Genomic DNA, 15,585 nt, shown 5'->3' with positions numbered 1-15,585 from the left:
ACTCATGTAAGAAGACCTTGGAGGACTGAAACATCTACTCCAGGAGCACTTTCTTTCTCCAAAGCAAGTGCAGTGCCCTTTGTAGCAACTCCTCCAGTGGTAAGGGATGGCAGAGGGGAAAACAACTCTCAGCTCTCCAGTCTTCAGGCAGAACACTCAGCCTCAGCCACACCAGCAGCTTCCAAAGCTCCACTGCTCCTCCAGCAGCCTGTGAGGCTGACAAACTGCATCATGAGACAGTGTGAGCCTGGGTGGCCACGAGGGCAAACAGCATCCTGGCTTTGAACAGCAATGGGGTGGCCAGCAGGACTCTGGACTGGGGAAGCCACACCTTGCATACCAGGTTCAGTTTTGGGTCCCCACACTCCAAGAAGGACATTGAGGGCTGGAGCAGGTCCAGGGAAGGGCAACAAAGCTGGGGAAGGGTCTGGAGAAGAGGGCTGGGGAGGAGCAGCTGAGGGAGCTGGGGGTGTTGAGCCTGGAGAAGAGGAGGCTGAGGGAGACCTCATTGCTCTCTGCAGCTCCCTGAGAGGAGGTTGCAGTGAGGTGGGGGTTGGGCTCTGCTCCCTAGTGAGAGAGGTTCCCCACATGGCCCAAACTTCCTTTGGCTGGAGGTGAGGAGGTTCTATCACTCCCTAGTGATAGAAGGAGGGGAGATGGCCTGAAATTGCTCCAGGTGAGGTTTAGGTTGGAGAGGAGGAGAAATGTCTCTGCTGCAAGAGTGGTCAGGGACGGGAAGAGGCTGCCCAGGGAGGTGGTGGAGTGCCCATGGCTGGAGGGGTTCAAAAGCTCTGCAGATGCGTGCCGCGGGGCTACGGCTGGGTGGTGGACTCGGCAGAGCAGGGTGAACGGCTGCACTCAGTCCTGAAGGTCTTTCCCAAGCTCAGCGGGGCTGCGATTGCGGCCAGCAGCACAGAGCCGCAGGGAGGCTTCGGCTGGTCCTTAACGGCTGCTGAGCGCCACCCTCTGGCGGAATGCTGCAACTGCACGGCCAGCGCCGCCGCGGGGACCTCACAACCAGAGTAGAATAGAATAGACTAGACTAGAACAGAATAGACCAGACCAGGTTGGAAGAGACCTTCAAGATCATCGTGTCCAACCCATCAACCAATCCAACACCACCTAAACAACTAACCCATGGCACCAACAGCCCCATCAAGTCTCCTCCTGAACACCTCCAGTGATGGGGACTCCACCACCTCCTCAGGCAGCACATTCCCATGGCCAATCTCTCTCTCTGTACTGAACTTCTTCCTAACATCCAACCTAAACCTCCCCTGGCACAGCTTGAGACTGTGTCCTCTTGTTCTGGTGCTGGGTGCCTGGGAGAAGAGACCAACCCCCACCTGGCTACAACCTCCGTGCAGGGAGTTGCAGAGAGCAAGAAGGTCTCCCCTGAGCCTCCTCTTCTCCAGGCTAAGCAACCCCAGCTCCCTCAGCCTCTCCTCACAGGGCTGTGCTCCAGACCCCTCCCCACCTTTCTTGCCCTTCTCTGGACACCTTCAAGTCTCTCAATGTCCTTCCTAGACTGAGGAGCCCAGAACTGGACACAGGACTCAAGGTGTGGCCTCAGCAGTGCTGAGCACAGGGCATAAGGACTTCCCTGCTCCTGCTGGCCACACTCTTCCTGATGCAGGCCAGGATGCCATTGGCCCTCTTGGCCCCCTGGGCACACTGCTGGCTCCTGTTCAGCTGCTGTCCATCACCACCCCCAGGTCCCTCTCTGCCTGGCTGCTCTCAGCCACTCTGACCCCAGCCTGTAGCACTGCCTGGGGTTGTTGTGGCCAATGTGCAGAACCTGGCACTTGGATGTGTTCAATCTCCTGCCCTTGGCCTCTGCCCATCTGTCCAGCCTGGCAAGGTCCCTCTGCAGAGCTCTCCTACCCTCTAACAGATCAACTCCTGCCCCCAGCTTGCTGTCATCTGCACATTTACTGCTGATGGACTCAATGCCCTCATCCAGATCATCACTGAAGATGTTAAAGAGCACAGGGCCCAGCACTGCTCCCTGGGGCACACCACTGGTGCCTGGCTGCCAGCTGGCTGTGGCACCATTCACCACCACTCTCTGGGCTCAGCCTCCAGCCAGTTCCTAACCCAGCTCAGAGAGCTGCTGTCCAAGGCAGGGGCTGACAGCTTGGCCAGGAGTTTGCTGTGGGGCAGGGTATCTTGGCTCTCCAAGAGCTGAATCCCAGGATAAAGCTTCTCTCACAAAGGAAATCTTTAATGAGCTCTGAAGCTCTTTTTTTTCCCCTTCCAAAACAACTCAAGTTTTCCTATCTCACCAGAAATACACAAAGCCCAACCCACAGCACCTGCCTTGGGCTGCTCCAGGTCTTACCCAAAGGAAAAGCAAGGTCTCAAAACCACCTGAAGTGAGTTGACCCTGTTGGAATGCTAATGATTCTTCACTGGACAGCCACCTGGAAAGCAGTGAAACCAGCAGGGCAGGAGAGGGGATTCTGCCCCTCTGCTCTGCTCTGCTGAGACCCCACCTGCAGCACTGCCTCCAGTTGTGGTGCTCCCAGCACAAGAAGGACCTGGAACTCTTGGACAGGGTCCAGAGGAGGCCACAGAGATGATCAGAGAGGTGGAGAAGCTTCCCCATGGCAAGAGGCTGGGAGTTGGGGCTGTTCAGAAGAAAAGGCTCCAGGGAGACCTTGGAGCAACCTTCCAGTACCTGAAGGGACTCCAGGAGGACTGGGGAGGGACTTTTGACAAGGGCTTGAAGTCCATGAGGTTCCCTCTGCCCAACTCTCCAGGCTGGCCATGCCTGCCACAAAATCAGCTCTGGGGAGACCCCATCTGGAGTACTGGGTCCAGTTCTGGAGCCCCTAGCACAAGAGGGATCTGGAGGTGCTGGAAGGTGTCCAGAGAAGGGCCAGGAGGATGAGCAGAGGGCTGGAGCACCTCTCCTGTGAGGACAGACTGAAGGAGTTGGGGCTGTTCAGTCTGGAGAAGAGAAGGCTCCCAGGAGACCTCATTGTGGCCTTCCAGGATCTGAAGGGGGCTCCAGGAAGGCTGGGGAGGGACTGCTCAGGATCTCAGGCAGTGATAGGACTAGGGGGAATGGAATGAAGCTGGAGGTGGGGAGATTGAGGCTGGAGGGGAGGAGGAAGTTCTTCCCCATGAGAGTGGTGAAGCCCTGGAATGGGTTGTGCAGGGAGGTGCTTGGGGCCCTGTCCCTGGAGGTGTTTAAGCCCAGGCTGGATGAGGCTGTGGCCAGGCTGATCTAGTGTGGGGTGTCCCTGCCCATGGCAGGGGGGTTGGAACTGGACAATCCTTGTGGTCCCTTCCAGCCCTGACTGATACTATGAATGGCAGCACAGCCTGATGAGGTGTCAGCCACTCCTCCCAGCTCTGTATCATCAGCAAACTGGCTGAGCCTGCACCATGTCCCTCCCTCCAGGTCACAGATGAAGATGTTGAACAGAACTGGGCCCAGTCCTGACCCCTGGGGAACACTGTAAGACACTGCCTCCAGCTGCTCTCTCAGATCTGTCCTTCAGCCAGTTCTCAGGGCACAGATTGATTCAGGCTGGAAAAGACCCTCAAAGGTCATCTTGTCCAACCCCCCTGCAGGCAGCAGGGGCACTTCCAACTAGATCAGCCTGCCCAGGGCCACACAGAGTCTGACCTTGAATGCCTCCAGGGACAGGGCCTCAACCACATCTCTAGGCAACCTGTTCCAGTATTTCACCACTCTCACTGTACAGAGCTTCCTCCTCATGTCCAAGTTCAATCCATCCACTCCCTGTCCACTCATCTAAGCCACACTTCCTAAGCTAAGCTACAAGGATGCCATGGGAGACAGTGTCTGAAGCCTTAAAGTGGAGGCAGAAGATACCCACTGCTCTCCTCTCACCTTCCCAGCTGATCCCACCACCAGGGAAGGCTATCAGAATGCTCAAGCAGGGTTGGGTGAATCCACACTGACTGCTCCTCATCATCTCCTCTTCCTCCACAACACCCTTGGAAAAGCCAAGGTTTGACCAGAAAGAGACTCTGATGATGATGTTGTGCCCCTGTGGGGAGGACAGAGCCAGGCTCTGCTCAGGGATGGCCAAGGACAGCACAGGGGGCACTGGGGGCAAGCTGGAGCAGAGGAGGTGCCAGGGGAACAGGAAGGGAAACTTTGTCCCTGTGAGGGTGCTGGAGCCAGAGAGGTTGTGAAGACTTCTTCTCTGGAGACTTTCAAGCCCCATCTGGATGTGTTCCTGTGTGAGCTGCCCTGGACTGGATGATCTCTGGGGGTCCCTCCCAACCCCTGCCATCCAGACTCTGTGGTGCTGCTCCCTCAGCACTTCAGGCAGAGCCGCAGGGCTTCCGACGCAGCCCTACAGACCCCACTGCCGCTCCATCCAAACCCCCGGGGCCAGGCTGAGCCAAGTGAAGCGCTGCAGAGTTTACAGCACCTCCCAAAGGGGGCTCTGCCCTCCCCTGCCCCCCCAGCAGCAGGCCAGGTGTCCTCACCTTCCTCATGATCTTCCTCCCGTAGAACATCACCTTGTCCCTCTTGCGGAACCTGTACTGAGGCACGTGGGGCTGAAGTTGCTCTGCAACAGAGAAGCATCCATCAGAAACCAGCTGCAGCTCTGTGCCAAGGGAAAACACACTCAGCACAGCCTGGCTCCACCTCCTCAGCACCAGCTGGGACTCCCCTCTACTAAGCAGCCAGCTCCTGTGGTCAGAGAGCTCCTTACCCAAGCCTGGTGAGCCAAGGGAAGAGCTTGAGGCCCCACACTCTCACTGGAGGAGGTCAAAAGGCTCTCCGAGCAGATAGAAGCACCAGATCATTCTCATCTCACCAAGGAAACCTCTCATTCACCCATTCCTCATCACTCTACCAGTGAGCCATACAAGCTTAGAGCCACAGGCTCAGTTTGGTTGGAAAAGCCTTTTAAAACCACAGAGTTAAACCATCCTCTGACTCTGCCAAGGCTGGGGCTCAGCCATGGCCCCCAGCACCACATCTCTGCCTCTTTTCAACACCCCCAAGGATGGGGACTCAACCACCTCCCTAGGAAGCTATTCCAGTCTGAGAGCCCTTTCAGTGAAGAAGCTTCTTCTACAATGCAACCCAAAGCTCCCCTGGTGCAGCCAGAGGCCACTTCCTCTTCTCAAGCACCAGGAAAGTGAGGCATGGGGGTTGGTGTCTCCAACCTCTTATCAGGGGGGTGCTGAGATCCAGAAAAACTGAAGTCTCCCCCCAGCCTCCTTTTCCCCAGGCTAAACAACCCCAGTTCCTTCAGTGGCTCCTCACAAGATTTGTTCTCCACACCCTTCACCAACTTGAGGGCCCTGCTCTGGACCTGTTCCAGCCTTGGAACACTGAGGCCATCACCCCAGCTGGAGTGCTTTGCACTGAGGCCATCACCCCAGCTGGAGTGCTTTGCACTGAGGCCATCACCCCAGCTGGAGTGCTTTGCACTGGGGCCATCACCCCAGCTGGAGTGCTTTGCACTGGGGCCATCACCCCAGCTGGAGTGCTTTGCACTGGGGCCATCACCCCAGCTGGAGTGCTTTGCACTGGGGCCATCACCCCAGCTGGAGTGCTTTGCACTGGGGCCATCACCCCAGCTGGAGTGCTTTGCACTGGGGCCATCACCCCAGCTGGAGTGCTCTGCACTGGGGCCATCACCCCAGCTGGAGTGCTCTGCACTGAGGCCATCACCCCAGCTCGAGTGCTCTGCACTGAGGCCATCACCCCAGCTGGAGTGCTTTGCACTGAGGCCATCACCCCAGCTGGAGTGCTTTGCACTGGGGCCATCACCCCAGCTGGAGTGCTTTGCACTGGGGCCATCACCCCAGCTGGAGTGCTTTGCATGCCAACAGAGTTCTGGAGCCCCTATTACAAGAGGGATCTGGAGGTGCTGGAAGGTGTCCAGAGCAGGGCCAGGAGGATGAGCAGAGGGCTGAAGCTGCTCTGCTGTGAGGACAGACTGAAGGAGTTGGGGTTGTGCAGGCTGCAGAAGAGAAGGCTCCCAGGTGACCTCATTGTGGCCTTCCAGGATCTGAAGGGGGCTACAGGAAGGCTGGGGAGGGACTGCTCAGGATCTCAGGCAGTGCTAGGACTAGGGGGAATGGAATGAAGCTGGAGGTGGGGAGATTCAGGCTGGAGGGGAGGAGGAAGTTCTTCCCCATGAGAGTGGTGAAGCCCTGGAATGGGTTGTGCAGGGAGGTGGTTGGGGCCCTGTCCCTGGAGGTGTTTAAGCCCAGGCTGGATGAGGCTGTGGCCAGGCTGATCTAGTGTGGGGTGTCCCTGCCCATGGCAGGGGGGTTGGAACTGGCTGATCCTTGTGGTCCCTTCCAACCCTGACTGATCCCATGACACTAAGGCTCTCACCCAGCAGAGCAATGAAACCCTGCAAGCATCCTGCAGGCGAGAGCTGCGAATTCCACACCCAGCAACACAAAACTCTTCACCCTCCCTACTGCTGCTTTCCTGCAAGCAGCTCTGCCTCCCAGCAAGCAGGGCTTACAGACCCCAGCAGCCCTCCTGGCCAAAACCCTGCAGGCAGCTGTGAAAAGAGAGCTTGCCAAGAGCTGCTGAGTACTTACTGGATCGTTTCACCCTTCTGTACACCACAAACACCACGACGGCGATGAGCAGCAAGGCCACGGCAGCCCCAATCACCATCCCGGTCAGCTGAGAGAGGCAGTGGGGGAGGAAAGGAGTTAGCAAACTTCTAACAGAGCAAATCAAGCCCTTGCTGGAGGGCTGAAGGACACTTGCCTCAGAAAGAAGTCACAGCACTCACAAGTGCTTCCTTGTTAACTACCTCCCTCCCCGCCCCGCAAGGAGTTTAAGCCACATCGGCGTCTCCCTCACAAAACCTTCAGCATTTCCCTCCCCCCAAAGATCAACTCCATGCATGTGGGATGAAGCCTCAGGAATTCATTCCTGCCTCATGCACAGCAAAGGAGCAACCCTTCAGGCTTCCTGACTCAGCAGAGCTCAGGAGCAGCTCCCCCCTGTGCTGCAGACACACACAGACACACACCCCCCTGGCAGCCAGCAGGTGAAACTCTACATTACCATCGTGGTCTGGATTCTGTCTTCTACAAACTGCACAATTGGGATCCCCAGTGCTGAGACAGCCTAGCACCAAAAAGAAGGTGAAATTAGTGTGTGTGTCCCCCTCCAAACAACTGGCAAAAAGCCTCCACAAAAGTATCTCAGTGCCTGGTCTGCAAAAGGTGGTGAATGGTGCCACAGCCAGCTGGCAGCCAGGCACCAGTGGTGTGCCCCAGGGATCAGTGCTGGGCCCTGTGCTCTTTAACATCTTCATTGATGATCTGGATGAGGGGATGGAGTCAGTCATCAGCAAATTTGCAGATGACAGCAAGCTGGGAGCAGATGTTGGTCAGTTAGAGGGCAGAAGGGCTCTGCAGAGGGACCTTGCCAGGCTGGACAGATGGGCAGAGGCCAACAGGATGGCATTCAACAAGTCCAAGTGCCAGGTTCTGCACTTTGGCCACAACAACCTCAGGCAGAGCTACAGGCTGGGGGCAGAGTGGCTGAGAGCAGCCAGGCAAATGGACCTGGGGGTGCTGATTGACAGCCACCTAAACATGAGCCAGCAGTGTGCCCAGGTGGCCAAGAAGGCCAATGGCATCCTGGCCTGCATCAGGAAGAGTGTGGCCAGCAAGAGCAGGGAAATCCTTGTGCCCTGTGCTCAGCACTGCTGAGGCCACACCTTGAGTCCTGTGTCCAGTTCTGGGCTCCTCAGGTCAAGAAGGACATTGAGAGACTTGAAGGTGTCCAGAGAAGGGCAACAAGGCTGGGGAGAGGCCTTGAACACAGCCCTATGAGGAGAGGCTGAGGGAGCTGGGGTTGCTTAGCCTGGAGAAGAGGAGGCTCAGGGGAGACCTCATTGTCCTCTACAACTACCTGAGGGGTGGTTGTAGCCAGGAAGGGGTTGGTCTCTTCTCCCAGGCAAGCAGCACCAGAACAAGAGGACACAGTCTCAAGCTGTGCCAGGGGAAGTTTAGGTTGGAGATGAGGACAAAGTTCTTCCCAGCAGGAGAGATTGGCCATTGGGATGTGCTGCCCAGGGAGGTGGTGGAATCCCCATCCCTGGAGGTGTTCAAGAGGGGATTGGATGTGGCACTTGGTGCCATGGTCTGGTCCTGAGGCCTGTGGTGATAGGTTGGACTTGATGATCCTCGAGGTCTCTTCCAACCTTGGTGATACTGTGAGACTGTGACTTGAGGGTGCTGGTGGGGGAGGAGCTGGACAGGAGCCAGCAATGGGCACTGGCAGCACAGAAGGCCAAGGCCTGAATCCAAAGCAGTGTGGCCAGAGATGGAGAGAGGGGTCCTGCCCCTCTGCTCTGCTGAGACCTCATCTGCAGTGCTGTGTCCAGCTCTGGAACCCCCAACAGAAAAAGGACATGGACCTGATGGAGAGAGTCCAGAGGAGGCCACAAAGGGGATCAGAGGGCTGCAGAACCTCTGCTACAGGAACAGGCTGGGAGAGTTGGGGCTGTTTAGCCTGGAGAGGCCCCAGGGAGACCTCAGAGCAGCCTTCCAGTACCTGAAAGGCTGGAGAGGGACTGTTCCCAAAGGCCTGCAAGGACAGGACCAGGGGCAGTGGCTTAAACTGAGAGCAGAGCAGATTTAGATTGGATGTGAGGAAGGAGTTCTGCAGCAGGAGGCTGCTGGAGCACTGCAACAGGTTGCCCAGGGAGGTGGCTGAGGCCCCAGCTCTGGAGATACTCAAGGTGAGGCTCAGCAGGGCTCTGAGCAACCTGCCTGGAGGAGGATGTGCCTGCTAAATGACCTTTGGAGGCCCCTTCCAAGCCAAACCATGCTCTGACTCTATGACTTTCCTTCCTTTCCACTCCAGCACACTTTGCCAACACAAGACATCCAGTGAAGTGGGAGCTCTGCTTTGGTGCTTGTTTAACACAGTCCTAAAGAGTCCTAAACCAGGGCCAGAGGGAGGTGATAACTTCCTTTGATGACTCTCTGTTAGTCAGAGCAGCAAAGACAAGGAACTTCATGTACAGGGCTTTATGAGACTGAGAAAGCAAGCCATAAATCAGCAGATTCAATTAATCACACCAAGAAAACTATGCACAGGGAGGAGAGCTCTAACCTCAGGAAGCTGTCCTGGGATGGGGGCCAACTACTGCTGTCCAGGAAAAAACATCTGGCAGTTAAGATCTCAAAAATGCCAGCTCAAAGCAGAGCACAAGGGGAGGAGAAAGCCTTGAGCAAGAACAACAAGAAGAAAGGAACAAGCAAGAAACAAGCTGAGTACAAGGACAGACAGCTCCCCCTCCAAGTGCTTGACTATGCTCCCAGCACAAGGACAGGGAACTGCTGGAGCAGGTCCAGAGGAGGCCACAGAGATCAGAGGGCTGCAGAACCTCCCCTGTGGGGACAGGCTGGGAGAGTTGGGGCTGTTCAGCCTGGAGAAGAGAAGGCTCCAGGCAGACCTCAGAGCAGCCTTGCAGTACCTGAAGGGCTCCAGGAGAGCTGGGGAGGGACTCTGGACAAGGGCTGGGAGTGCCAGGATGAGGAACAATGGCTTTGAGCTGGGAGAGGAGAGACTGAGAGTGGAGATGAGGAAGAAATTGTTGAGAGTGAGGCTGGGGAGACTCTGGCACAGGCTGCCCAGGGAGGCTGTGGCTGCCTCCTGCCTGGAGGTGCTGAAGGCCAGGCTGGATGAGGCCTTGAGCAAGCTGGGCTGGGGGGAAGTGTCCCTGCCCATGGCATGGGGCTGGAGCTGGATGAGCTTTAAAGTTCCTTCCAAGCCAAAGCATTCTGTGATTGTATGAAGTGTTCTCAGGGCTGTTCTCCGTGTGTTTTGTAGCCCAGAACTGTTTGGGAGCTATGTAAGGCATGTGTGAAGTCCTTGAACTCCACTGTTGGCTGTCACCCTCCTGTGAGAGTTCCTGCAGGCCTGGGTTGCAGAGCTGCTGACTTCACCATGGCCTCACATCTCTCTCAGGTGCTGTCATCTTAACAATAACTACAGAGGCCTGGCAGAGCTGCCCTGGGAGCAAGGGCTGAGAGCTGGGCTTGCTCAGCCTGGAGAAGGCTGAGGGGAGACCTTACTGCCATGGAGCAGGACAGCAAGGGTGGCTGCCGGGAGGATGGAGACTCCCTCTTCAACAAGGAGTCCCAGGGAGAAGCCAAGGGGAGATGGAGACAAGCTCCTGCTGGGGAGAGTCCCAGTGGGCTCCAGAAGGAAATGTTTGTCCTTGAGCACAGCTGGAAACTGGAATCATCTCCCAAGGGCAGCAGTGGAGTCCTCTCCACTGGGCAGCTTAAGGCTCAGCTTGCCAGGGTGCTGGGCCAGCTGCTTTCAACCCTGCTGTGACCTGGAAAGGTTGGAGCAGGTGGTCCTTGGGGTCCCTTCCAAGCTGGCATTCCATGTCCTGTGTCTCAAGTGTCTGTGTGGCTGCAGCCTGCTCCCCCTGCTTTCCCAGAGGGGTTGTCAGTGCTTGACAAGTCCCCCCCAGAGTCAGTGGGGGGCTGTCAGGTTTTCACTGCTGCTTGTGAGGAACCTTGCAAGAACCTCCCAGTTTGTCTTGGAGGTCTGAATTTCCTTCCCTCACCATCCTTCTGTACTGAGGCCCTGAGGGCTCAGCCTGTGCCTCTGTGTGTGTTTTGCTCATCAGTTCCTGCCCCTTGTGTAGCAGCAATGTGACTGGCAGTTGGCACCTACTGTTTTGGATGTTACTTGAGATCATACAGGCCTGGGTAGGAGCAGAACCCTGCTTGACTGTGGCCCTGTCGAGGGGAAATAAGTGACTACAATAGGCTTACAACCAGGAGCTTCCAGCTGCCTGTGTGCTGTTTGCTGCTAACAGAGGTGCAGCTTTGATTTTCCAAGCCCCTGTGACTTCCCCCCAAGAAGAGTCTGCCGAGAGCAGTGGTGAGGGCAGCAAAGCTGGGGAGGGGTCTGGAGCACAGCCCTGTGAGGAGAGGCTGAGGGAGCTGGGGTTGCTTAGCCTGGAGAAGAGGAGGCTCAGAGGAGACCTTCTTGCTCTCTCCAACTCCCTGAAGGGAGGTTGTAGCCAGGTGGGGGTTGGTCTCTTCTCCCAGGCAAGCAGCACCAGAACAAGAGGACACAGTCTCAAGCTGTGCCAGGGGAGGTTTAGGTTGGATGTTAGGAAGCAATTCTTCCCAGCAAGAGAGATTGGCCATGGGAATGTGCTGCCCAGGGAGATGGTGGAGTCCCCATCCCTGGAGGTGTTTAGGAAGAGCCTGGCTGAGGCCCTTGGTGCCATGGTTTAGTTGATCAGATGTTGTTGGGTGATAGGTTGGACTGGATGACCTCTGAGGTCTTTTTGAAGTTGGTTAATTCTGTATTCAGTTTGACTCCTGTTGGAAGATCAGTTGTTGCTGTGCTGTGTGAGAGCAGCCTCAGAGGACAGACTGAGTGGACTGGTCAGGCAGGAGTTTAGTTTGCACTGGAATGAATTCCATGAGAGAGAGAGACAGACTGGTTTGGTGACTCGTGGTGTGCACTTCATTTCCCTCTAGGTGACAAAGCTAAACTCAGAGGTGATGCAGATCTGGAATCAAGGGCAGAAACTGGGACCTGAACCACAGTTAGAATCACAGAATGGGTTGGGTTGGAAGGGACCTTCAAGATCATCCAGTTCCAACCCCTTGCCATGGGCAGGGACACCTCCCCCCAGCCCAGCTTGCTCAAGGCCTCATCCAGCCTGGCCTTCAACACCTCCAGGGAGGAGGCAGCCACAGCCTCCCTGGGCAACCTGTGCCAGAGGCTCCCCAGCCTTGTGCTGAAGAACTTCTTCCTAAGACCCAGTCTAAATCTACTCTCCCTCAGCTTAAAAGCCTTGTCCTGTCCCTACAGACCCTTATGGAAAGTCCCTCTCCAGCCTTCCTGTAGGATTCCATCAGGTATTGGAAGGCAGCTCTAAGGTGTGTCCCCCCCCAGAGCCTTCTCTTCTCCAGGCTGAACAACCCCAGCTCCCTCAGCCCATCCTAGGGAGAAGACCAAGGGGACAGTGGAGCAGTGAGGCACTAAGAGGCTGAAAACTCATTAAGAGAGTGGGAGTTAAAAGTAATTAACAGAATTAGAGAACTAGACAAATACTTGTCATGCTCCTCCAGGGCAGCAAGCAGAGAGCAGCAGAGGGTTTAACAACCTCCCCCTGCAACCACAGGCAAAGAGGGAGACATTCCCCACTCAGGGAGGGCTGGCAACATTCCTCAGTGCTGAGAGCAAGGCCTTGGACCCAGGGCTGCCCAAAGCAGCAGGCTGCCTGGGAGCTCAGGAGCACCCAGCTCTGCAGCCCTGTGCTTGGACTGCAGGCACTGGATTCTCACAACACTTAGAATCATGGAATCAATAAGGCTGGAAAAGACCTCAGAGATCATCAAGTCCAATCTATCACCCAACACCTCCTGACTAGCTAAACCATGGCTCCAAGAGCCACATCCAATCCTTTCCTGAACAGCAATCTCATTGGGTAGGACAGCATGGAAAAGGCAGAGTTGGGCACAGAGGAAAGCAAGAGAAGCCCCAGCAAGGTGAAAGCTATGTAAGGGAATACAGAACATAGTCAGGGGGGTTGCTAGGTGGATCACAGAGCAAAGGACACCAAAGGAACAGGGCCCAGTTCCAACCTCTTCCAGCAGCAACCATGAGCCAGCTGGGATTGCCACCATGGCCATTTCCCCAGTGCCACTGACAATGCCCAGGAGTGCTCAGGAGTCCCTTTCTCCAACCTCCAGCACTTTCTGTTCTGCCTCTACAGAAGTGACTCTCCCAGAAGGTTCACCCTCAGCATCCTCACTCCACATCCCATGCCACCATGCAGGACACCCTCCAGGCTCTCCAGGGATGTGCCTCCATGATCACTTCCCACCCATAATCCTCAGCTGAAGGTCTGCTGGGCTTTGGTAAGCCCAGCAGAGCCACTGCAAGACAAAACCACTAACAACTCAAAGGCCACAGCATGATGAGTAGAGGGAAACAGTAAGAAGTGGCAGAGGCTCCTGCTTCACCCTCAGAGCCCAGGCTGCCCATGGGCTGAGAGCTTCTATCAAGCAGTGGCTTGTGCTGTGGTTTTCAGTTCTGAGAGCTACTTCCAGTCATGGGCTTTGTCTTTGATGGCTTTGAAAAGCACCATGAGCCACGCTGGACTGAGCTTTGTGAAGAAACAGAGCAGCAGGAACCCTCTCCCCATGTCCCAAGTTCTGCCTGCTGCCACTCATGGAGCTGAAGAGGCTGCTCAGAGAAGGGCTTGGACTTGGACTCTGTGGCAGAGAATGCTGCAGTTCTTCCACCTTTTGCTTCAGCAGTGTGTTTTTAGCCTAGAGGAATTTAAAATCACACCATCCTGTGTGAGAGACTAAATCTTGTCTCTCTTGATGTGACAGAACAAAGGTAAAAATCACCTGTGCTGCTTGTCACCCCTGCTGCTGGCCCAGAGAATAGCTGTACTGGGCAGAGGCTAGTGGGTAAGGAAGGTGCAAGGGACAAGGAATTCACCACCTGCACACACAGCCCCACAAAACTGTGTAAAAGATCTGAGCAACTACTGCCTCAGGGGAAGGAAAAGACCTGGGCAATGCTGCTCTGGAGAAAACACAGAGAATAGCAGAGAGAAGGCCAGACACAGGAGAGAGACATCACCATACAGCCTGGAAGAAACAGGGCAGGAGGAACCCTCTCCCCATGTCCTGAGTTCCACCTGCTGCAACTCATGGAGCTGAAGGGGCTGCTCAGAGAAGGGCTTGGACTTGGACTTTGGGGTCTCTCACTCCCCTCTGCCAGCAGAGGACAGCATAGCCAACAAGGATGACCTCTCCTCCACCCCAAAGCTGCAGCAGCCTTCCTCCACAGCCCCAACATCTCCTCCTCCCCCCTAAAGCTGCAGCAGCCTTCCTCCGCAGCCCCAACATCTCCTCCCTCCACCCCAAAGCTGCAGCAGCCTTCCTCCCCAACCCCAACCTCTCCTCCTCCACCCCAAAGCTGCAGCAGTCTTCCTCCACAGCCCCAACATCTCCTCCTCCCCCCCCAAAGCTGCAGCAGCCTTCCTCCACAGCCCCAACATCTCCTCCTCCCCCCTAAAGCTGCAGCAGCCTTCCTCCACAGCCCCAACCTCTCCTCCTCCACCCCAAAGCTGCAGCAGCCTTCCTCCACAGCCCCAACCTCTCCTTCTCCACCCCAAAGCTGCAGCAGTCTTCCGCCCCAACATCTCCTCCTCCACCCCAAAGCTGCAGCTCTCTTCCTCCACAGACCCAAACTGTCTTGGGGGGTGGTAATATAATTCCTTTTCTCTCCTCTCTCTTCTCCTGATCCATGCACTTTATTCTGTCAATAAATAGCCTCAAGAGCTGTTGATATTTTGGCCTCCTTTGTGCCTCCAATTTCATAACAGGGGAATATTCCAAAGAACTGAGTCTCCTTTCCTCTCTGGATCAATACATCCTGATACCAGCTTGAAGCATGAATCATAGAATCACAGCACACCAGAGGCTGGAAGGGACCTCCAGAGGTCACTGAGTCCAACTTCCCTGTTCAAACAGGGTCACCCAGGTCAAGTCACCCAAGGACACATCCAGAAGGGGCTTGAAAGTCTCCAGAGAAAGAGACTCCACAGCCTCTCTGGGCAGCCTGCTGCAGGGCTCTGTGACCCTCACACCAAAGAAGTCTCTCCTCACACTGAGGTGGAACTTGCTGGGCTTCAGGAAGCAGAAGGTAAATGGTTTGTGGTGATAAAGAATATACATAACAACCTCAAAACACTAAGTAGTCATAAAGCCATCCACACACAGAAATGTGGCACCAAGCTGGACACTTGTGGAGGGCTCAAAGCCCCTTCAAAAGTCAAAGTGGCACACCTGAAGGCATCACCCCAAAAGTTGTCTGCTTAGGTGCCACAGCTTCCAGCTTCTGGAAACACTAATGGGGAAACAAACAGGTCCAAAAACAACAGCACAGCAGATCCTACCTCAAGGCTGGTGCTGTTGCTTTCTTCAGCCATCTCTGGAGGTACAGCAGGAACGAAAACAAACAACAAGGAGAAGATTAAGGGAAGAGGTGACCGCACTTTATAACCCCACAACTCAAGGCGTTGTCCCTGCGGTGCTCCTCCGGAGCAAGGCAAGTCGAGGGAACAAAAAAGTTGTCCCTTTTTCTTTGTGTTGAGCAACAAAGCCCAGCAAGAGTTCAAGGAGGAGCAGAGTTAGAGCCAAGAGAGCATAAGAAGCCCCCGGGCAGGGCTCAGCTCGCCGCGCCTGGGAGCTGCAGGCGCTCAGCTCCCCGGGCGCAGGGGGGGGGCTCAGCTCCCCGGGCGCAGGGGGGGCGCTCAGCTCCCCGGGCGCAGGGGGGGCGCTCAGCTCCCCGGGCGCAGGGGGGGCGCTCAGCTCCCCGGGAGCAGGGGGGGCGCTCAGCTCCCCGGGAGCAGGGGGGGCGCTCAGCTCCCCGGGCGCAGGGGGGCGCTCAGCTCCCCGGGAGCAGGGGGGGGGGGCTCAGCTCCCCGGGAGCAGGGGGGGGGGGCTCAGCTCCCCGGGAGCAGGGGGGGGGGGCTCAGCTCCCCGGGAGCAGGGGGGGGGGGGGGGGGGGCTCAGCTCCCCGGGAGCGGGGGG

At 56.3% G+C, this 15,585-nt stretch overlaps 1 protein-coding gene across 1 annotated transcript in view; it reads right to left on the bottom strand.

Moving 5' to 3' along the window:
- The window catches only part of PNPLA7 (patatin like phospholipase domain containing 7), a 165,306-nt gene that overhangs the window by 149,040 nt on the left and 681 nt on the right, over positions 1-15,585 (bottom strand). The window contains 4 exon segments of the mRNA XM_068164175.1: positions 4,474-4,556; positions 6,562-6,649; positions 7,040-7,102; positions 14,949-14,983. Of these exon segments, the coding sequence (XP_068020276.1) occupies positions 4,474-4,556; positions 6,562-6,649; positions 7,040-7,102; positions 14,949-14,983 (269 nt within the window).

Source organism: Melanerpes formicivorus, unplaced genomic scaffold (assembly GCF_026170545.1).
Source record: "Melanerpes formicivorus ecotype bairdi unplaced genomic scaffold, bMelFor1.0.p_v2 SCAF_77, whole genome shotgun sequence".
NCBI lineage: Eukaryota > Metazoa > Chordata > Aves > Piciformes > Picidae > Melanerpes > Melanerpes formicivorus.
The sequence above is the reverse complement of the archived record's forward strand: the minus strand, read 5'-3'. Positions and strand labels throughout refer to the sequence as shown.